General features: G+C 40.8%; 3 protein-coding genes across 3 annotated transcripts; all 3 read left to right on the top strand.

Moving 5' to 3' along the window:
* LOC8067209 lies at positions 1,142 to 6,751 on the top strand. The gene is made up of 4 exons (XM_002443218.2): positions 1,142 to 1,397; positions 1,544 to 1,734; positions 5,045 to 5,237; positions 6,266 to 6,751. Exons 2-4 carry the CDS (start codon positions 1,645 to 1,647, stop codon positions 6,394 to 6,396), a joined length of 414 nt encoding a protein of 137 aa, XP_002443263.1. The 5' UTR covers positions 1,142 to 1,397; positions 1,544 to 1,644; the 3' UTR covers positions 6,397 to 6,751.
* LOC8067208 (heat shock protein 90-6, mitochondrial) lies at positions 10,251 to 17,839 on the top strand. Its single transcript, XM_021446327.1, has 20 exons — positions 10,251 to 10,539; positions 10,831 to 11,031; positions 11,122 to 11,195; positions 11,451 to 11,576; positions 11,673 to 11,766; positions 11,858 to 11,941; positions 12,115 to 12,258; positions 12,337 to 12,450; positions 12,525 to 12,572; positions 12,679 to 12,753; positions 12,941 to 13,045; positions 13,926 to 14,060; positions 14,158 to 14,250; positions 14,338 to 14,415; positions 14,498 to 14,752; positions 15,483 to 15,585; positions 15,857 to 16,031; positions 16,117 to 16,222; positions 16,580 to 16,669; positions 17,324 to 17,839. The coding sequence occupies exons 1-20, from the start codon at positions 10,414 to 10,416 to the stop codon at positions 17,519 to 17,521; spliced, it is 2,424 nt and encodes an 807-aa protein (XP_021302002.1). The 5' UTR covers positions 10,251 to 10,413; the 3' UTR covers positions 17,522 to 17,839.
* On the top strand, positions 21,527 to 22,677 carry LOC8064612 (CASP-like protein 2U1). The gene has a single exon (XM_002443216.2). It carries the CDS (start codon positions 21,860 to 21,862, stop codon positions 22,439 to 22,441), a length of 582 nt encoding a protein of 193 aa, XP_002443261.1. The 5' UTR covers positions 21,527 to 21,859; the 3' UTR covers positions 22,442 to 22,677.

Genomic DNA, 22,978 nt, shown 5'->3' with positions numbered 1-22,978 from the left:
AAGCTATTTTACCAAACATTTTTTTCAAAACAGCTCAGTTTCACCTAGAAAGCTGCTTATGAAACTATTTTCTAAAAAAACAGCTTTACTAGTGAAGTTGAGTGGTGCCAAACAAGCCCTAAATATATTTATGCGTAAAGGAAAAAGTCTATATAACCCCCAAACTATCTAGGGTGGACTACTTTATTCCCCAAACTATAAAACCAGATATTCTACCCCTGAACTTTTCAAAACTGGTCAAATAACCCCCTTGAGCGGTTTTGGAGGATGGTTTTGTCTTTTTCTTTTTTATTTATTTTCGTTGAATCTTTAAAAAATCATAATAAATCACAGAAAAAATATAAAATGAAAAAACTAATCTTGTTGGACTCCACATGTGTAGATCTACATAGTAAACATATAATATGATATGATTTAGTACAAAGTTTTTGCTATAACTTTAAATCTTTGTTTTTCTGTAATTAATTAGAATAATTCATATATATTGTTTCTATGGTCCAATTATGGTGAATTTTTTTTGATGAGCTAATTATTGTATGGTTAAAGTATAGTAAAAATTTTGTACCCATTGGATCAAGTATAACTTAGTTATAGATTTATTTAGCTTTATTCTTGTTAAATCTATGCTTTATTTGTAACTAAGTTATACGTGATCTAATGAGTATGAAATTTTTACTATAATTCAAGCATACAATAATAAGCCCACTATAAAAATTTCACCACAATTGGACCTTAGAAACTACATATATAAATTATTCTAACTAATTACGGAAAAACATAGATTTAAAGCTATAGCAAAAACTTTGTACTAAAGTATACTATATTATATATTCACTATGTAGATCTACTCATCGGGTGTCCAACAAAATTGGATTTTTCATTTTATATGTTTTCTATGATTTATTATGATTTTCCAAATATTCAGCGAAAATAAATAATAAAGAAAAAGACAAAACCACTTAAGGGGGTTATTTGACCCGTTTTGAAATTTCAGGGGATAGAATCTCCGGTTTTATAGTTCCGAGGATCAAGTAGACAGGTTATGTAGACTTTTTCTATCCGTAAAATGTGAAATTTTCACTTTGAGAAGCTCAAAAGGTTAAAAAAAAAGGTGAAAGAATGAAGGTTGCAAAGTGGGGAAGTGGGCGTTGTGCTGCCATTCGGCCCCGCTCTTCCCCAGACGCAGTCGCGCGTCCAGCCCACGCCCCACGGGCACCACCGCCGCACCAGGCTTTTACGAGCTCCCGACGCGTCGCCGCCGACCACAGCACGGCTGGCGTGTCGATCCCTCCCGCTCTCCTCGCCGGATCCCCACCCGCCGCGCCCCGCCCCTCTCTGAGCCCAGTCCAGTGGGGGCAGAGATCCGTTAGCGCGAGGACTGGTCCCTTCTTGGGTTGGTAAGCAACTATCGCTCACTTTCTTGGATGCATTCCTTCCAATCAAACCCAGATTCTACTCCCTGTCCATTCGGTGTTAGCTCTGGGTATGCGTGCTGCTAACCCGATCTGTCCATTCATGACTCGATTTGGGTCTTCTTCTCCAGCTAGCGAGATCGACACTGGTTGTAGCGCTTCGTGGCGCCTGATTGGGTCGCGGGTGCGGTTAGCCCTCCACGAATTCGGGGTTTGGTTCAGCTGAACCCCCATGACCCAAGCCAAGTCCGCTCCTGGGAGGAGGGAGATGGGCCGGGGACGATCGCCGGAGCCACTCGATTTCTTCATATGGACTGTCGAGGTTGCTCATCTGTGTCCCCTCTCTTTTACTTTGCTGCTGCAAATGCTATTTTTTGTGGAAACTTGTGGTCTTTATCTTGTGCATTGCTGCTACATAGCCTTTAGTTTGGGAGGATTTTAGCTAGGAGACTTGGAAATCCGTGGAACAGTGTTCTCCCTCTGACCATCCTTGACTTGTTGTCAGGCTCCATGGGGAAGGAATATGCTGTCGCATAACATAGTAAATCTAAATGTGTACCCAGTTGAGTTTCAACCATTTTGGAGGGGATTTGGTGATATTGTAAGCCTAGCTTTTAAGTTGTCACTTTGTTAGGCATGTGGGAAATCAGTAGTGTGATTTCTTAAAGGAAAGGAGTCTTAGGAACTTGATATATTTTATATGCTGTTGTCCCTTTCATTGTAATGTACTATTAGTTCTTTTTTTTGTGACCATGTACTTAGTTCTAGTCACCACTGAGTATTGATGTTTCAGTTATTCAGTTGTTCTATGTCTTTTCCTACGTGTTATTCATTAGATCTTTTTTTTGACACCTTTTATTGTCCCTGGATTCTTTCATTTGATGGCTTTGGAACTTGCACATTACAGAGGCTATCGAACTCAGTGTTATCCTAAATGCTAAACCGTAAATAGTTGGTCAACCACTCAACCGTAGTTTACCGTTTAGTTGGTGTTTAAGTGCAGTTAAATGGTCTAAACAGTTTTGTATAGTACCAATAAATATACATATTTATGTAAAATTTAAATATACAAGAAAGTATACACATTTATGTATATAAAAATATTTAAATATGTATTCTAGCAAATATTTTTTTGGGAAAGAACCTAAATCCCACTCCACCTTATATATTTACAACATTGATTAGGTGAGTACTGATGTGGTAGTTGTAATCCTTGTATTGACTAAACAGTGAATTAAATAGCAATTTAGTCCATTTAATCATACTTAGCTCTACCTGTTTATGTTGTTTGGACCATTTTAGAGGGTTTAAACGGTCCAACCGTTTAGGGCCTAAACGACACGATTGGCCTTTGTTTAGGTTTAGGGCGTACAGTGATCATCACTGGCGGATACAGTGGGTATTCCTGGTATTCCCAGGAATACCCAACTTTTTTATACACTATATATATATATATATATATATATATATATATATATATATATATATATATATATATATATATATATATATATATATATAATACATTAGCATTCCTATATTTAGCAAATAAAATTTTTCTCTCATTTTTTAGTGTATCTTTGTATTCCTTTTTCCACATAAGTTCTATGTTAGCTCGATTGCCAAAATTATTCTATTTTGTTGTTTCTACAAATGAAAACCTAATTATTTATCTCCGGACCACATGCACATGCCACCAAATATTAGTACAAATCATATCTTATTTCCAAACTTATTTCGGAATATGCGCATGACAACATGTATAACAAACTATTCTTTTCGTGTGAGTGAACAAGGCACGAGTGGGAGGCAATTCCATAATCCTCATTCTTAAATCTCTAACCCTAGCCGACCAGACATGACGTAGTAGCGACATTGCTAGTTCCCATTGTCCTAAACTCCTAGTGGCGCGGGGCGTGCAGCGCGGGCGCGGCCTCTGTCTCTATGCTACGCCTACATGACGACCGGTGAGGGCGCACGTCGCTTATGATGTTAGAGGCAACAACTGAGTGGTGGCCCACCAGACATCAGCAAGGGAATACCCAAGATCTAAATCCTGGCTCCGCCACTGGTGATCATACTATATATCCTTCATTGTATCTTATAAGCCAATTGGGTGCTTATCCTTATCCTGATTTTTTTATTAAAAAAAACTACCTATAGAATTATAAATGAGCCATTTTGAGTTTTTGACTTAGATTGTGAATTTCAACCTTACACTAAGCTCAGTTTAAGGCCTGCTAAAATATTGTTCCACATCCTACCCAACCGCTTTGCGACTCTTGGCCCAGTCAAAGCTTACCCTGGCCAAAGAATGACCCAAGTCCAACAAGCCCAACCTGCTCTAGCTTCATAAGACCAAATTGTAGTCCAACCTGGAGTGTTTGCTGTTAGCCTGTTACTTGAATGGGCAGATTATTATTGCTTAGTCACTCAAACTTTTTTGTTTTATTTTTCCTGATGATGTTGATGTGGCAGACAATCAAACTTTAGATAACAGATTAATATTCTGCAGCAGGCAACTCCACTTCTTAAAGATATTTGGGTTCTACTTCTTTATCTATCATATATATTGTTCATCTGAACTTTAGTCCAAATTGGACTTCATTGTTATGTCAGATTATTAAATTATCAGCATTAGTTTGGTACTTCAATTGTTCAGTTAATACTCATATTGCCCTTGAAGTATTCTTATATATTTTCTGAGCTAGACTATACTCCATGATCAAACAGAAAGTGGTTTGGGCTGTGATTAGTCCTTGTACATGCTAAAGCTAGGTTGGGCCTAGAAGTTCAGGGGTGGTGCTTGGGCTGTGTTAAATTAGGCTGCCCATGGACTGGGGTCCAGATTAGAGTAGACCAAGGTTGAGCTGATTGTTAGGGATTGTATTGCTACAGCATATATTACAATATATATGTTTTGTTTCGTTTTCTCTCATTTCTTGCCACAGCAATAGTTTTATTATTTAGTTCTTTTGAGTTTTGATACACACACTCAATCACTTTGTAACTGGCTTGGTCTTTGAAATTTTTTGTCATTGCAGAACGTATCACTTATTATTCCCCAATTGCTTATATATCGAAATGCCAAACTAGCTGTGTCATAAATGCATTGGTTTTTCTATTAGAAGTCTTGTGTTGATCCTTTCTTCTATGCCTTTAAGAGGCCTATGTTATGCTCTCGTTTCAGTTTCCTAAGTTGAGTGATCTGAAGCTCAAAATTCTCTGGCTTGTTTGCTTATTTGTTTATTGTACGACAGCATCCTTTGCCCAAGTACAAAAAGCTTGACATAGTTGGATAGGTCATGTGCAAGACAGATTGTAGTGTCATTTAATGACCTGGCATCCATATCACTGTTATTTTTTCTCCTCCTTCCCTTGGTATGTTTCTTGATTTTCATTCAGCATATCTGGTTGCAGTTTAGTACAATTTCATCTTTGAATTTCAGGACTTTTTTATCTAGAATCTTGTCGTATGTTAAGCTTTTATAGTTTAGACCAATATTTGGGCCACCATAGTACTTTTAGTTTATTATGACTTCAATTTGTAGGTTCAATGAAAGAGTTCAAGGCTATATTTTCACCTCAAGATATTTGACTATTTACCTAATAAGGTAACTATTTTCTTTCAGGATGTTGGATTATGGCTGGAAGAAATAAATCTTGGTGGCTACAGACAAGTATTTGAAGAAAATGGTGTCAATGGAGAATATCTAGAAAGCTTGTCCATGTTTACTACTGAACAGATTCTGCGCTTTATTAGGCGGTGCCATATGAAATGGGGAGACTTTATCACACTGTGCAAAGAGTTGAGGCGCATTAAAGGTTTGTATAATTATTGTTCTTGTTTAGCCTTTCACATCAAGGACTCTATCTATAACCCGTTTCTTCTATGTTCTACCTTATAATAGTTGTGCTGCTCCATATGACCATATGTACTCATTTTCTCATTTGGTTCCACTTGACTTTATAACAATGTGCGAAGTAGTCTGTTAAAAATAATTTTTTGTTTCCTCTCACTGATGCATTTTTTTGGGCATTTACAAAAGCAACCAAAATACTAGTGTTTGAAGTGGTAAAAGCTCATTGCTCGGTTGCTCAGTTATGTGAATTGGCTTAGCTAACTCTTTTGCTGAAGCTTTGTGCATATAAAGTGTCATTGCCAAGTTACCGGCAGCAGTTTTAGACTTGAGTTAATCATGACTCCATTACAATGTATGTGGTACTACATGTGGTCTAAAATAGATATTTTAACTTCTTGCCATCAAACCTTGGAAGTTTTAACCGCTATTGTACATAAAATACATGTGAAATGGGAAAAAATGATGTTAAGAGCTGCCACAAACAATATCGGGTATAGTTAGAAAAAGAATTCTTTAGTGGTCCATTTGACAGTTTACACAATATGAACACCACAAGTCAGACCAGGTGGGGTATTGTTCGAAGGTCAGCTATGAACTTAGGCGGTTAGGCCTCAGTATCACTCACTTCATCGAATGCTTGACTCATTGATAATGATAACATTGATGCAACAGCACTTTGAGAATAGTAGGGAGAGACTGTAAGCAATGTTGTGTGATTGAAGCTACTATTTATTTCTTTCTGTTTTGGATAGTTTCCCTATGTGAATCAAATATGTTTAGCATAGTGACTAGTGAGGTTTTAGTAAGTTCAATATATGCTGCCTGAATATTGGATATCTTTGCCATGAACGCTAAAGCACCCTTAAGTGTGTACTTGAGTTGTTTTGTTTGTAATGTTGAGATATCATGCTTTTGTCTATATGTAATTCTTTGAAAGTCCCTGCTTGAACTCTGAAGTTTGGTGTAACTAATGCTGATTGTAAAATCCAGTCGCCTGCCTCAAAGGGGAGCAAGAAGTCCGCAGGCCATGGTGGGCACCGGCATGCCTCTCCATAGTGTTCGTGAGGGCAGCCAAGCAGAACAGGAAGTCCCGTGTTGTCTCCTTGAAGCTGGAACCATGATGCTTGTCAAGCACTTCGAATCGTCGCCTGTGCTCCTAAGTCCTCCAGCTCTATTGGAGGCAGCCTGTGCGCACACTGTGGTGCGCTAGTCCAAAGTGGCATGAAAGCTGGTTTCGCTCTGGGTGCATCATGCTCTACTATGTACAACTGGTCTCTCTTATCCCTTGTTAGTTGTTCTTCATATATAGGCTTGGAACAGTAATCTGCTGTAGACAAAGAAAGAGAAACATATATAATGTGCAGATGGTCTCTGGCTCCCTGCAAGTCTGCTCTCTGCTTCTTGCAAATCTTCCTGAGTCGTTATGGTGCATGCGATTTGCTAAAAGAATAAAGATTGGCCAAGACCTCACTGTCCCGTTCGCCTATTTCTCGACTCTGGTAGGACTTCACCCAGGAAGTCTAGCCTCGGCATACATGCCCGTATGCTCATTATATTTATTTAATGATGAATACACATAGCAGAAATAACATACTCCAAGTATTTATTTTATGAATGAACACTTTATGAAAATATATTTTATGGTATATCTAATCTAATCTAATGATACTAATTTAATATCATAAACTTTGATGTTTTTTCTTATAAATTCAGTCAAACTTAAATACTTTTTAACTTATTAAGACAACTCTTTTTTTTTCTCGAACAACGCAGGAGAGCTGCGTGTCATTTCATTAAGGTAGAAGAAAGGTCTTACAAGGGTCAAGAAAGACCCAGCTAACACACACTCACACACACACACACCAGACACAAACCCCTTGGGAACTAAGTTACAGACTTGACTTTCAAAAGCGATCAAGATCCTTCAAGCTTTATGTCTCAAAGGGCCGCGACCTGAGAACAAATTCCTGGAGCTTGGAGGCACCGGCTGAGCACCAAAGTTCCCCCTCCAAGCTAATAGCTCTAAAAACCTCCTGAATGTTCGGCCTCTTGTTATCAAACACACAAGAGTTGCGATGCTTCCATATCTCCCATGCCACCAAAATTATTAAAGAGTTGAGGCCTTTACGTATTTCTTTTGGGACAGCAGCAATTGATCTCTTCCACCACCTCGAGAAACGAGACACATTATGCTGTGGTGCCACAAGCAACAGACCTATTTGTTCCAAAACCAAGGTCCAAACTTGTCGAGCAAAAACACAGCCCACTAGCAGATGATTTATTGTTTCATCCACTTGATCACATAAGGGACAAGATTCTGGATGTGGCAGATTTCTTTTTGCTAGCCGGTCAGCTGTCCACACCCGATTATGAACCACTAACCAGATGAAAAACTTACAGCGTGGGGGAGCCCAAGTTTTCCAAATTCTTCTCCAGGGGCCGAACTTAATGGAGCCCTCAAAGAAGGCCGCATATGCAGACTTGCTACTGTAAGTGCCATCCTGCGTAAACTTCCACCTATATTGGTCTGGACTTTCTGGTTGCAGAACAAAGCCATCCACCATATCCCAGATGCGGAAATATTCGAGCAAGACTTCAACTGTACGAGGTCCCTTAATATCTTGAACCCAGCTTCTATTATGCAGTGCTTGAGCCACAGTCCTACTTTTGGCTATTCGTTTTGGGACATTTCTGAACAGGTTAGGCGCTATTTCAGACAAGGTATGCCCATCTAGCCATCTATCTGTCCAGAACAAGATTTCCTCCCCATTTCCAACTATGGCATCAACTGCAATATTGAAGAGAGCTCTGGCCTTAAGAGGAATAGAGATTGGAAGACCAGCCCAAGGCCTTTCAGCATTTGTCTTTTGAGCCCACAACCAACGAATCCTGAGTGCACAGCCCAAAAGTTCCAGATTATGAATCCCAAGGCCTCTAAGAGTTGATTTATTTAGGGATGGAGTAAGAGCATCTCCAACCATTATGCATTTGAAGTTATGCATTTTAAGCAAATTGCAAACCCCTAAATGAGAATGGCAAGGCTAAAATCGGGTGATCTCCAACCGTTATGCAAAATGCCAAGTCGATCCCGCGCCAAACTTCCCGCGGCACTCCTTCCACGCGCGGCCAAACAGCCCGCCGCCGGCGCACGTTCAGCTCGCCGCCGGTCTCCACGTTCAGCTCGCCGCCGTCGCCCTAAACCCTAAACGACCTAGGAGCCGCGGCCATGCTCCGATCCACGCTCAGCTACTCTATATATGATGAATATGCATGATTACCTGGCCGGCGTTGATGAGGAAGGCTTCGTCGCGAGCGAAGCTGTCGAAGAGGACGCGCGAAGCTTCTGTATCGCGCGAAGTTTGTGGCGGCGCGAAGCCAAACCGCGCGAAGGGAGGGGTTTTGCATAGCCGGACTCCTTTGGCATATATGCCAAGTTTCCCCCTCCAAATGCATAGCTATGTAAAATGCAAAGTCCAAATGCATAACGATTGGAGAGGTTTTTTTTGGAGTTTTATGCATTTTGGTAAATGCCAAGTCCATTTGCATAATGGTTGGAGTTGCTCTAAATAGATCTACTGGTTTAAATTTTATGAGACGTTCATAGGGTAGGATTAGGATGTGTATATTTGTATATGTTTGGAATAGAGGGGAGGCAATATTTGGAGATCTAAGAGCAACTTCACTTCACTTTCTAAATCTATATTTAGAGCATTCAACAAATATGAATATTCTATTTATATATCTCTCGTGTCTCAGCCAGACTCTTCACTTTATATTATTTTTTATTCTCTAAACTCTAATAGCTATCTCAAATTTGTTGTGTGAAAAAAAATTCATGAGAAAACTACCATATATTACATTTGGAGTATCTTCAAAAGTCTTTCTAAAACTTTTTAAAATTGTCATTTAGAGATTCATTTGAATAAAAATCTTTTTCTATGTCTCTCAGCTCTCTAATAACTTTTTCTATATCTTGTACGCATTTTAGACAATTAGCTTCACGCTTCTTAGTTAGTGAGAAATCTAGAACAAAAGATTACTATATTTGGATAACCAGTTAAAGATGTTGTTGAAGTTTTTTTTTTAAAAAAACTCTATTCCTAGAAAGAATAAAAAGTTTCTCTCTTATGATTTCTCTTAGGCCCTTTGGAACACAAGAATTTCACAGGATTCAGCTCATATTTTAGAGAAAAAGCACAAGAGTGGGAAAAATCTCTCTTTGCAAAAAAAAGGGAGACAGGGGGGCTTGCAGGGACAAGCCAAAGATGAAAAGTGAAAAATGCCTCTCTAGAGTGTCCACAAGATATAAAAGAGAGCTATTGGAGGATGAAAATATATATAGAGCAATTTTTATCAACTGACTCACTTTTGAGAGAGTACGAGTTTAAGAAAGTTTTAGAGAGTAAAAGTTTAACAAAAACACTTGAAGATCGCTCTAATTAAAAAAGAGGCTATCGAAGGAATTATTTTTATCAAATATTTATTCCTATCGAAGAATATAAAAAGCCTCTTGCAGTTGATCTAACTGAGCATCCAAGCGATCTAAACGGTGTCTAGAAACTTCTACGCCAAAGCGTGGCATCAACTCACACTCACTAGTTTCAAAAAAAAAAAAAAACTCACACTCACTGACAGCTTCGTAGCACATGGGGCCAACGGCCCATCGCCACACCCTGCGAACGGCGTTCCCATCCAGCGCCTTCTACAGGGACAAGACCCGCCAGGCCGCCACCAAGAGCATCGTCGAACCTCCTGGCGGACCCATATGTCAGTCCCTGCTACGCACAGCTGCTTGTGGTCGCAGCAGTTCTCCCACCCCGACGCTCCAGAACGTTCTCCGCAAACCGCTAAATCCACCACCAATTCAACCCCCCACTCCCCTACTCACCCACTGACAGCCCGACCCAATCAGTGGGTCCGAGCTGCCAGCGACAAACCCTCCTCCCATCTTCTTGCCCCGCAAGGCGCACGCCATTTATACGCCTTCCTCTCCCCTTCGCTCCCCAAAACCCTACCCCTCTCCAAAACCCTCGCGGCACCGTCACTCGTCGTCATCAATCTCCGCTCGCCGCCCCGCACGAGGCCCCTCGTGTTCCAGCAGCCTCGCCCCTTCGCGTGGTTGGTTGAAGAAGCGGAAGATGATCGGGGCCTCTAGGCGATCCCTCAGTGCCGCCGCCGCCGCCGCCGCCCGCAGCCGCGTGGCTGCCAGCGCTGCCTCCGCCGTCTCCGCCGACGCCGACGCCTCCTCAGTCCCGCCCCGCCCCGTAAGTGTGGCCATCCGTTTTGCTTTCTTTGTTTGGGGCGATTAGCTATGTTATCAGGTCCGTACACGCATCAATCTGGGCGGTGTACATGGATTTGGTCCTGCATTGATGCTTTGGGTTTATTTACCATTTGCCTCTATTGATTGCTTTTTTTACTAAATTGGGTTACTACTGTAGAAATTTACAAGTTATATTAGAGAAAACTGTGATTATTCTTCAAATTAACTGTGCAAATTGAGTTCCGCCACCTGTAAATGAGTTGTATATCTGTTATATATCGTGTGATCTCAGGTGAGCAATGGAGCGCCTGGGGTTCCTCAGCAGCAGAAGAGGCTCCTCTCAGTGCTTGCAGCACCCAAGGTTGCAGGAACAAGCAATGTTGTGTCCCTCAAGCTGATGGATGGTGCCCTTATTGGGAGACGCTATGAATCGAGTGCGGCAGCAGTTGACTCTACGGACCTGCCAGCTGAGAAGCATGAGTATCAGGCTGAGGTACCGATGGGGTGAATTGGTCTAACTTTATGCTATCTTCTTCTGAGGTTTGGTTAGGATGTTATGGTGTTTTCAAAACGTTCTATGCAGGTCAACAGGCTCATGGATTTGATCGTGCACAGCTTGTATAGTAACAAGGAAGTTTTCCTTCGAGAATTGGTCAGGTAGGTTGCAGTTATGTATACAATTCTTTTTCAGTTAATGTAACCTCTTTTTTGTAGAACCCAACCCCCTGTTCCTTGTCAAGGTTTCTGGTTGAAACTTGTTGTGAAAATGTTATGTAATCACTGCATCATGGACTTTTTTTTTGGGTTTTAATCCCTGACTTGTTTGTCGTTTCATTTCCCTTGGACCTTTGTTTTTCTGTTTTAATCCCTGACTTAGTTTGCCGTTTCATTTCCTTTTGTTTTTGCTTACAGCAATGCTAGTGATGCACTTGATAAGTTACGTTATCTGAGTGTCACGGATCCTGAGCTTCTGAAGGATGGTCCCCAACTTGACATTCGCATCCAAACAGACAAGGATAATGGAATAATAACAATTACGTAAGTATTAATTACTTGCAGTAGTCCATTTACTTGCCATACTTTTTAATGGAAAGTGATTTCATTCTCAAACCACATTTGCTTCTTCATCTTCAGTGATTCTGGGATTGGTATGACGAAACAAGAGCTCATTGATTCTCTTGGGACTATTGCAAGCAGTGGAACTGCCAAGTTCCTGAAGGCATTGAAGGTGTGATGTTGCTGAGGATGGTGTCCTCTGTTTTTAATGTCTATATCTGGAATCCTGCCATTTGCATTATTTAATGTCTATTTTACAACAGGAGAGTCAAGAAGCTGGCATGGACAGCAACTTGATTGGCCAATTTGGTGTTGGTTTCTATTCCGCATTTCTTGTTTCGGAGAAGGTAAACTGTAACGTGATTTATCTTTAAATTGGCTATTAATATTAATGAGCAAAAATTCTTTTGGTCATGTTCTCTTACTCTTATAAGTGTTTCGACTTTCCTGCTGTCCCATCCTATGAATCGCCAGAACTTTCCTTCCGTCTTACTCTTATACCTTCTCTTCTGTGCAATAGGTTGTTGTGTCAACTAAGAGCCCCAAATCTGACAAACAATATGTTTGGGAAGGACAAGCAGATTCTGGTTCTTATACCATTAGAGAGGAAAATGACCCGGAGAAGCTCATTCCTAGGGGAACGCGCCTTACTCTCTATCTCAAGGTATGTATGTGCTTATTCACTTGTGATCTAATTTCTTGTCATTTGCCCTATTTTAATTGTCATATTTGTTATTTCCAGCGTGATGATAAGGGCTTTGCTCATCCTGAGAGGATTCAAAAACTTCTAAAGAATTACTCTCAGTTTGTTTCCTTTCCCATTTACACGTTGCAAGAGAAAGGCTTCACAAAAGAGGTGAATAACCGTTTTCATTTCTGTTTATGTTGTGCCAATATATCACTTACGTGAGGCATGCAATGATCATTAAGGTGGAGGTTGACGAGGATCCAGCGGAAGCCCAAAAAGAAGGTGACGAGGTAAACTTATAAGCATCTGTAACTCTTTGTTTTGCACTGCTTTACTGTGGACAAAATTGTGTACCATGTTGTTACTGGTTGAGAGTTAATGTCTCTCTGTACACAGCCTAAGAAAAAGACCAAAACCGTCGTTGAGAAGTATTGGGATTGGGAGCTTGCAAATGAGACACAACCTATTTGGGTAAGATCAATTTCTGTTCGGTTTGCTGATATTATCATGGTTTTCTAAGCATGTATTTGAAAATGTCAATGTCTGAGGCTTATGTGGTGAGTTTGCGTGTGCGCGTGTGAGTGTCTTTAGCATCAATACTGTGTTTTGGAGAAAAAAAAGGGTTGAACCTTATGGTATCTTTTTGTGCTGTTTGCAGCTTCGGAACCCTAAAGAGGTTTCAACTGAGGAGTACAATGAATTTTACAAGAAAACCTTCAATGAGTACTTGGATCCTTTGGCCTCCTCACACTTCACTACAGAGGTATATGTCTTCGCATTTATATTGGTTGTCTGGTGTTTCTTTGTGGTGATTCAATGGTTATTACTGCGATGGCTGGTTTAGATCTCACAGTATATATGGCTCAAATGATTTGTACACTGCAAATTTGGTCATGGACATGTTTTCTTCCCTTGAGTTGGGCCTCTTTGGTAGAGCCTCTGCTCATTTTAGAGAATCACTTCACAAAATCAGCATAGAATCACTTCTCAGTAAAAAAACTGTTTGGCATAGCTCCTACTGGACTCAGCCCAGAAGCTGCTCTGGGAGCTCTGCTAAACTGGCCCATATCATAGAATCAGTATAGAATCACTTCTCAGTAAAAAAAAATGTTTGGCAGAGCTCCTACTAGATTCAGCCTGGAAGCTGCTGTAGGAGCTCTGCCGAACAGGCCCTTATACTCTGTAGCTTCTAACCAAAGTTCAATGTAACGGAGGATACAATCTCTGATGAGTACATCTAACATAACAAATATTCAAAACATAAGAATCTGAAAAAAAATACTGAAGGTTGTTTCTGTAGCATGGATTGATCCAGCATGCATTTTATATTCATTCTTGAAGATGGTACTGGCACTGTAACTCTGACACTCTAGTTTGTCAGTTTGTCTTGATCTGCTTTTTGAACACCAACAGACTTGATCTAGTTTTTTCTTAAACATCTGTTTTCAATAGTTAACAACCTTCACTGATTCATGATCTTTCAGTATTAAGATAAGATTAGCATAGTGGCCAGCTATCTAGATCTATATAAAGTGGCAACTATGATTTAGTCTTACATTGAATGAAATGTGCTAGAGTCCATTTATATGATCGCAGAGAACATATTCACACGCAAGTGATAATACTTGATCTATTTGGCACAGGGTGAGGTAGAATTCAGGTCAATTCTTTTTGTTCCTGCTACAAGGAAGGATGACATAACTGATAGTAGGAAGACCAAGAATATCAGACTGTATGTTAAGCGTGTATTCATATCAGATGACTTTGATGGAGAATTGGTATGTTCTTCACAATCAATCATTCTTCATGGTTTGTATCAGATTTAGTACCAAGTAAATCTGGTATCTGATAATTGAGAATTGTGATTCTGGCCAGTTCCCAAGATATTTGAGCTTTGTGAAGGGTGTTGTTGACTCAAATGACCTTCCATTGAATGTTTCTCGTGAGATTCTTCAAGAAAGTCGAATTGTAAGTTGCTTGACTTGCTCTCTTTGTCACTTTATTAGAATAATGATCTGATGAGTTTGTGCCACCCCTTTTGGCGATTTTCCATAGGTTCGTATAATGAGAAAGAGGCTGGTGCGGAAAGCCTTTGATATGATACTTGGCATTTCTTGCAGTGAAAACAGAGATGTAAGCTTCCACATTTCCTCCTGGGGGTCACTTCAATTAGCCACCCTTTTCTTTCAGTTTGCTTATCAAAAATTCATTGTAGGATTATGAAAGGTTCTGGGAGAACTATGGAAAATTCTTAAAGCTGGGTGCCATGGAAGATAAGGAAAACCACAAGAGAATTGCTCCTTTGTTGCGCTTCTTCTCTTCTCAAAGCAACGATGAATTAATTAGCTTGGATGAATATGTGGAAAACATGAAACCTGAGCAAAAGGACATTTACTTCATTGCTGCGGACAGTCTGAGCAGTGCCAAAAATGCTCCTTTCTTAGAGAGACTAACAGAAAAAGAGTATGAGGTGAGAAATAATGATACTAAGACTATTCTTTTGTTTAGATGGTTCAGTTATACACTTGAATGTTTTGTACTTCTATTATTATGGTATTGAATCCATACCATACCACTCATGCCAATTTGTCGAATGGCTGGAGTGGATTTTGGGACCTGAGCCACTGGGTCATGTTAATTTTCATGAGTTGGGACATCTTTGTTTTCAACCTTAGTTCACTTTGGGAACACATGGACAGAAGCCAGTGGAAAGGTAGCTGGGAGAAAGAAGGGATTCTGCAGAGGACATGGAATCTTGAAAATTTTCAATTATCTTACATTCATCTTTAAATGGACTGAGTATAATAACATGATCTGAAGAGATAATTATGACAAATGTAACTATTGAAATTGAATGGGCATCTAAGGACAAGTACTTGCCATCCTCTGGCCACTATGGACGTGCTGCTGCTGTGGCTGCATGATATTGCAACAAGGCTTTGTACCATGTTTTAGGCAATTTCTTATTTTTGCTTTGCTGTGTACATGTCTTTTTTTATGTTCTAGGATTAGGAAATTTATTATTTTTGCTTTGCAGTGTCCATGTCTTGCCTTTTCTTTTGTGTGTCCACTTGCCAGTGTTTAAGGTCTGCATGTCATTGGAAGAACCCTATAAAGAATACAAGTGTCCCTACTAGGGAATGAATCTTAACTGATGCTAGTTTTAGCTTTATAAGTTGTTTTACTTTTTTTTTTGGTAGGTTCTACTTTTCGTCGACCCTATGGATGAAGTGGCTATCCAGAATCTGGTCTCCTACAAGGATAAGAAATTTGTGGACATTAGCAAGGAAGATTTGGACTTAGGTATGCACAGAAATGTGTCATGAACCTCTTATTAACTACTAGTAGTACTTAGATGTAGCTGTCTTAATTCTGGCAAGGCTTTTCTGTTATTACCATACATATTGATCACCATGGTACATGTATAATGTGATCAATGATGGAAATTTCATTCTTGTGTGCATTACTTGTCTATATTTATTTGTAGGACGTATTGTTTCTTTGGACAACTAATCTTTTACCTTCATGATTTAATTTTCTTGTTTCTGATTGTTGTGATATCTAAATGTACCAGGTGATAACAATGAGGAAAGAGAGAAGGAGATAAAGCAGGAGTTCAGCCAAACCTGTGACTGGATAAAGAATCGCTTGGGTGACAAGGTTGCACGTGTTGACATATCTAACCGTCTCAGGTCATCGCCATGTGTACTCGTTGCAGCGAAGTTTGGTTGGTCAGCCAATATGGAAAGGTTAGTGTCTATTGTTAGTTATGAATCTTTGATGCTTTCTCTGACAGTTGCTACATAACTTTACAATCTTTGTTGTTTGTTACAGGCTGATGAGAGCACAGTCTATGGGTGATACATCCTCTTTGGATTTCATGCGCTCAAGGAAGGTTTTTGAAATAAACCCAGAGCATGAGATAATCAAGGCCTTGAATGTAAGTTCTCAACCTGCTGTTGTTTCACTTTCAAATATTTAGGCTGGTAGAAAAGGACTGTATGCTGGCAAACTATAGTCAAAGGGCCCGATCGGCTGTGGTTTTTGCTGTAGGCTGCTGCTGCTGCAAGGTAGTATCAGCTAGCTAGCACAATAGCAAAAGAGAAACTCCTGGTGATTATAACAGCAGCTGCTGCAGCTACAGCCAGAAGTAGCACTTTGATTAGAGGGAAAGTTTGTAGTGCTAAAAGTTGCTTTATATCTTGATATTTTTTTGTTTACGCATTGTGGTAGTTTTGTTATTTTTAGGCCACGAGCACTTTTTTGGTTCTAATGATTTTTTCCCCTTGGAATGCAGGTGGCATGCAGGAATAACCCTGATGATCCTGAAGCTCTAAAGGCTCTGGATGTTCTCTTCGAAACTGCTATGATTTCAAGTGGCTTTTCGGTGGGTACAGTTTCATGTTAACTTTCCATCTCATAGAGATTGTCAAGGATAACCATGTGGTCCATACTGAACCTTGCTTTTGCTATGTTTAATTTTGATTTTGAAATATAGAGACAGTAGAGCATAACCTGTTCATATAAAATGAAACCAAGATATATTTACGACCTTTTGATCTATCAGATAGGATGAGGCAAAAATAAATTATGCACGCCTAAAATTACCACTTCCCAGCCTTACAATATGGAGTGTTTTTCAAAAAAGAAATTTGAATGGGTTAAGTTTGCTTATTGCATTAGTGTTCTCTTGGGGGGTTTAGCTAGATAAGGACAGCTATGATAATCAATTATACCAGTGCTGGGCTGCTGGCAGTTGGCTTTATGTTTCTGTTACCAATTTTAGAGTACACATGTTTTTTTTTATTGACTAACAAGGTCGGTTGCTGCCCCAGCATGACACATGTCGTGTCGTCCGTTTGTTCTATCTGATTGTGGTTATTTCCTGGAAGCGATATGAGCAACTCATTAATCTCTCTAGTTTGTCTACACTAGTTGTGCAAGTTCTTAATACCTTGTTCTGAATGTGTCACTGCACGGCTATTTTACCTTGTGATTTGCAACATTCCACATCACCTCATTTCTGCCTTGATGTTTGCAGCCTGACAACCCGGCAGAGCTCAGTGGGAAGATCTACGAGATGATGACCTCTGCCATCGCCGGCAAATGGTCCTCACAGTCGGAGGCGCAACCTGCCAACCCAATCCCGCAGCACTCTGCACCCGTGATGTCAGATGAGCCGCTTGAAGCTGAAGTGGTTGAGTCAGAGCCCGCTGCTGATGCTGGTCAGCAGAAGTAGGGCAATCCCTTAGGCCTGCTCGTGCAAAACCTTTGTTTAGCTTTGAACCGTTGGGCACGTGGCAGAGAGTTTTGAGTTATTTGTTATGACGGCCTGTATCTTTATCATGAGCTGTGTCACTGGTAACGTTGACGTATCGGTTAGAATTTAGAAGATTATAGGAATAATTAGTGGTTGAATTACTAGAACCTGGCACTCGTTGTTCACTTGTTCCGTTACCAGGAGGGTTGTGGTTGGAACTACTACTTCATCCTTTCTGCACGGAGGTAGTAGTAATTTTGAAGGAACGTCATTACTTCGTTTTGAATTTTGATGGCAGTCGCGAGCTGTGCTGAGGCTTCATTTCCTCAGCTCTTGTCCCCGGTGTGAACTGTAGCTGTGACTGGCCTTGTTTAGTTTCTAAAAGTTTTGGAAAATCAACACTAGCATTTTTGTTTGTATTTAACAAATATTGTTCAATCATAGACTAAGTAGGTTTAAAAGATTTGTCTCGTCAATTTTGATCAAATTGTGTAATTGATTTTTATTTTTGCCTATATTTAATATTCTATGTATACGTCTAAAAATTCGATGTGAAATTTTGTAAATTTTTTTAGGAACTAAACAAGGTCTGAATAAGCCAGTTTTGTGCGATAGGTAGAGATAGAGATTATTATCACTTACTGCCTTACCGGCCATGGACTAAAATGCATGATATACACCGTCTCCTATATACACAAAATTATATAAGACAAGATGTATATTAAGAGGACACCTCCAACTTTAAAAATCTATCATGGTTAGCAATGTTGTTTCTTTATTTGTGTTTCCTCTGTTAGTTAATAATTTCAATCTCGATGTCAGTCTTAAATACTATACATGATTTTCATAACAGCATGTTAATAAAAAATCATCAATAGAAATCACCACACCTAATGGAGGTTTCTTCCCTTAATAAATGTTTTATTTTTTATTGCTTTCTCTCTCCTGAGTCCATCGTTTTTCTCTTGAGCATGGGCGACCAGAGAGCACGACCTCGCCATGGAGAGTGCTGTGGAGCCAACGGGCCAGGACCACGACCTCGCCACATAGAGCACCTCACGACCTGTGCCTCTGTGTGTCATGAGGTCAGCTTCCACCTTGCCATGGAGTGTCATGGAGGCAAAATGCTGATATATCGGTATAATACTGTAACACTTTCGTTTTTTTAGTAATTATTATCCAACCATGGACTAACTAGGCTCAAAAGATTCGTCTCGTAAATTTCGACTGCAATTAGTTTTTATTTTCGTCTATATTTAATACTTCATGTATGTGTCTAAAGATTCGATGTGACGGAAATCTTGAAAATTTTTTGACTTTAGGCCCTGTTTAGTTTCCCACCCAGAAAATTTTCATCCATCTCATCGAATCTTTGGACACATGCATGGAACATTAAATATAAATAAAAAAATAAACTAATTACACAGTTTGGTTGAGAATCGTAAGACGAATCTTTTAAGCCTAGTTAGTCCATGATTAGCCTTAAGTGCTACAGTAACCCACATGTGCTAATGACAGATTAATTATGCTATCCCATGTGAAAAACTTCTCCCGACATCCTTCCGACACATCCGACGTGACATCCAAAAAATTTTCGTCTCCACTCTAAACAGAGCCTTAGAACGAAAGTAAACAAGGCCTAAAATGATGGTTGCTGGTCTCCGGTCTCCACGAAGCTACAAATTCTACGGCTGCTATGATTGGCCTGTTCGGGGACATGCGGTACGCCGTAGGAGAGTTGGTTCGTATTTTTTTTATTAATAAACAGTGTTTTTTCATAATTAATAAATAGTATTTGTAGCCATCACTTTCCAGATCAGCTCTGATACACAGGCTCAGAGCACGCGAGCGGCGCAGGGAAACAAGACGAGACAGTACTTGTCGAATGTCGATCGACATGGTCGGCAAAAAAGGACAGTGCCGGTGTAGTAGACGCGTGTAGGACTAGCAGCTTGCAGCGTGTGCGTGGCACTCCCGCGAATGTGAAAGCGTTGAGGCCTTCTTCTTCTGTTTGAGCCTGAAGTCCTGTGACGAAGCAATGTGGAGGCGATGACCCACGTGACTATGGGCCCGTTTGGTTGCATCTTCTAAAGATTATCGTCTGTTGCATTAAATATTTAGACAAATACATAGAATACTAAATATTTTACAAAACTAAAAATACAGTTAGAGAATAATTTGTGAGATAAATCTCTTAAGCTTAATTAGTTTATGATTGGACACTAATTGTCAAATAAAATAAAAATACTATGATATTTATTAAACTTTAATAACTCCAATGCCTCCTGTCTCCTAGCTAGTACTCCCTCCATCCCAAATTATAAGTTATTCCAAAAATCTTGGAGAGTCAAAGTTTTTCAAGTTTGACCAAATTTATATAGCAAAATAATAATATTTTTTTGGTACCAACCAAGTATCATTAGATTCTTTTTTTTATATTTTCATAGTGTAACTATTTTATGACATAAATCTTTATATTTTTTTCTAGTTTTTGGTCAAACTTAAAAATGCTTTGACTTTCTAAGTTTATTGGAATGACTTATAATTTGGAACAGAGAGGGAGTAGTATGTCTTTTGGAAATGCGGGACGACTTTAACACACTACAGCACTACTACTGTGAAAATGTTCTGATGTGGACGATGTGACGTCACGTACGCGTCACCGTGATGATGGACAACGATCGATCTCCAGACTCTAGCGGAGCGGGGCTAGGTTAGCCGCCGGCCTGCAGACGGTTGCCCGGGCCGCCCGGTGTGCGGGGGCTAGCTACGACGACTGCAAGGCGGCATGCATGCGTCGTCGGTCGGTAGCAGAGGGAGACGTGTGACCAAGAATCCTCGATCGTTAGGCATTGTAGGAGTAAAGCAAGAAGCGAAGCTGGCCTCGTGACCGTCTCTCAAAAACCAATTTTTTTTTCAAGATTTTTCATCGCATCGAATCTTTAAACGCATGTATAAAGTATTAAATATAAACGAAAATAAAAACTAATTACACGTTTGGTCAGAATTTACAAGATGAATCATTTGAACCTAATGGTTGGACAATAATTACCATAAACAAACGAAAGTGCTACGGTATCGTGAAATTTTTTCCTTCAACAACTAAACACGCCCTTATTATGTCATCATCGTCCGGCTTCATTCGGAACTCGGAGCTCCAACGAATTGACTGTAAGGATTTGACAGGGTTTCTTCGGCGGCTTCAAAAGTCATTCGGAGTCATTTTCTATTAAACAAGGTGAAATAAAACAACTTTGTTAATGAAGTCATAAAAACATACTCTTACAAAAGTTTTGAGTGAAAAGAATCTAAAATAGTGGTTTAATCCGACTTCACCTTATCTTGTACAGCGTTTTGTTAAAGTATATTTTAAAGAACTCAGAGTTGTCTTACCAAACGATTTATCAAAACAGTTCTAGCTATAGTGATAAAGCTATTTATGAAGCTGAATCCTTAAAAAAACTATCTCTCCATCCCAAATTGTAAGTCATTCCAAGAATCTTGGAGAGTCAAAGCATTTTTATGTTTGACCAAACTTATAGAGAAAAATACTAAGATCTGTAACGTAAAGTGAGTATATTATGAAAATATAATTAAAGAAGAATCTAATGATATTTAGTTGGTATCATAATAATAATAATTATTTTATTATATAAATTTGGTCAAACTTAGAAAAGTTTGATTCTCCAAGATTTTTGGAATGACTTACAATTTGGAATGGAGGGAGAGTCGACCCGTACCAAATTAGGCCTAAGCAGCCGCTTGATCCACGTCTTTGTGTGAAACCCATTTCTCCTTTCCGTCGCAGGCCGTGGCGTACGTGATGTCCGATGTGTGAAACCGGTTTTTCTCTCTCCAACATTATCCTCTTTTTGGAAAGAGCTCCAGCCCGTAATAATGGCAATTATAACAGCCTGACGAAAACCTCCCGCCACCACCACAGCCCACACACACCCACACACACACGCAGAGGATCCATCATCGATCCATATTCCATACCCCACACTCTTGCACTAACGCCAAAGCGGTGTGGAAGAAGCTTTTAATTAGTTTTCGTTTCCATTTCCACTATAAAATGGCCATGGAACGATGGAATCACAAATCACTCCCAATCGAGTCCCGTGAGCCCTGACCCTCTTTATCTCTCACTCACTCTCTGCTAACCTCTGATTAGTTATCTCTATCACCAGTAGCTGCCGCCTTGCTCGCTCGCTGCCGATAGAGCTGCGGCAGCACGGCCGGCCACCAGCACCACCACCGCGTAACGAAACCCAACGCCGCCGGTCGCCGGCCGGCCGTCCATCCGCCGCACCGGCCATGGCCATGGCGCTGGCCCTGGGTGGTGGCCAAGACGCGGAGCGGAAGGTGAAGGTAGCGGAGGTGGCGCTGCGCGCGCTGCTGTGCGGGCTGGGCGCGCTGGCGGCGGCGCTGGTGGCGACGGACACCCAGACGCGGACCTTCTTCTCGCTGCAGAAGAAGGCCAGCTACACGGACATGAAGGCCATGGTGTTCCTGGTGGACGCCGCCGCCGTCGCCGCCGGCTACAGCCTGCTGCAGCTGGCTGCGCGCTGCTGCGGCGGCGGCGCCATGTCCAGCGGCCGCGGCGACGGCGGCGGACGCGGCCGGGCCCTGTCCTGGTGCGTGTTCTCGTGCGACCAGGCGCTGGCGTACGTGCTCCTGGCCGCCGTCGCCGCCGCGCTGCAGGCCTCCGTCGTCGCCAAGCGTGGCCAGCCCGAGTTGCAGTGGATGGGGATCTGCGCACTCTACGGCGCCTTCTGTAGGCAGGCCGGCGCCGGCCTCGCTACCGCCGTCGTGGCTGGGCTCGCCGCCGTCCTGCTCGCCTTCCTCTCCGCGTTCAACCTCTTCAGGCTCTACGGCAGCGGCGGCACCAAGAGCTAGTAGCTTTGTGATGAGCAGAGGCCGTTCTTCCATCTGACCACCATCTCTTGCAAACACCGTAGCGTAGGGCTTTGCTTGATTTGGTTGCTACTGGTAATTATATATAGGCTGGTTCATGCATGTGAAAGCAAGATCGAGTGGTGCTAATAAGATAGCCGTACGCACTGCTCAACGTCGAATTGAAACAACTTAAAGAATAAACATGAATGGGTCTATAGGATCGGAGTTGCAGCAAAGAATTTGTTGGATTCTTCAGTCTGACGAACAGGCAGAGTGACAATTTCAATGCTGCCCTGCTAAGGGCCTGTTAGATTTGAGATAAAATTTTTTTAGATGTCACATCGAATGTGACGGAAGGATGTCGGGAGAGGTTTTTAGAAACTAATAAAAAAAATTACATAGCTCGTCAGGAAACTGCAAGACAAATTTATTAAGCATAATTAATCTGTCATTAGCGTATGTGGGTTACTGTAGCACTTAGGCTAATCATGGAGTAACTAGGTTTAAAAGATTCGTCTCACGATTCTCAACTAAACT

This window comes from Sorghum bicolor, chromosome 8 (assembly GCF_000003195.3).
Source record: "Sorghum bicolor cultivar BTx623 chromosome 8, Sorghum_bicolor_NCBIv3, whole genome shotgun sequence".
Classification (NCBI taxonomy): Eukaryota; Viridiplantae; Streptophyta; class Magnoliopsida; order Poales; family Poaceae; genus Sorghum; species Sorghum bicolor.
The sequence above is the reverse complement of the archived record's forward strand: the minus strand, read 5'-3'. Positions and strand labels throughout refer to the sequence as shown.

Coding starts and splice junctions, on each gene's coding strand:
- LOC8067208 (XM_021446327.1), top strand. CDS start 10,414: ATGATCGGGGCCTCTAGGCGATCCCTCAGTGCCGCCGCCGCCGCCGCC. Junction 11,196..11,450: donor TTCCTTCGAGAATTGGTCAG/GTAGGTTGCAGT, acceptor TTTTGCTTACAG/CAATGCTAGTGATGCACTTG. Junction 14,061..14,157: donor ATGACTTTGATGGAGAATTG/GTATGTTCTTCA, acceptor GATTCTGGCCAG/TTCCCAAGATATTTGAGCTT.
- LOC8064612 (XM_002443216.2), top strand. CDS start 21,860: ATGGCCATGGCGCTGGCCCTGGGTGGTGGCCAAGACGCGGAGCGGAAG.
- LOC8067209 (XM_002443218.2), top strand. CDS start 1,645: ATGACCCAAGCCAAGTCCGCTCCTGGGAGGAGGGAGATGGGCCGGGGA. Junction 1,735..5,044: donor TCTTCATATGGACTGTCGAG/GTTGCTCATCTG, acceptor ATTTTCTTTCAG/GATGTTGGATTATGGCTGGA. Junction 5,238..6,265: donor AGAGTTGAGGCGCATTAAAG/GTTTGTATAATT, acceptor TGTAAAATCCAG/TCGCCTGCCTCAAAGGGGAG.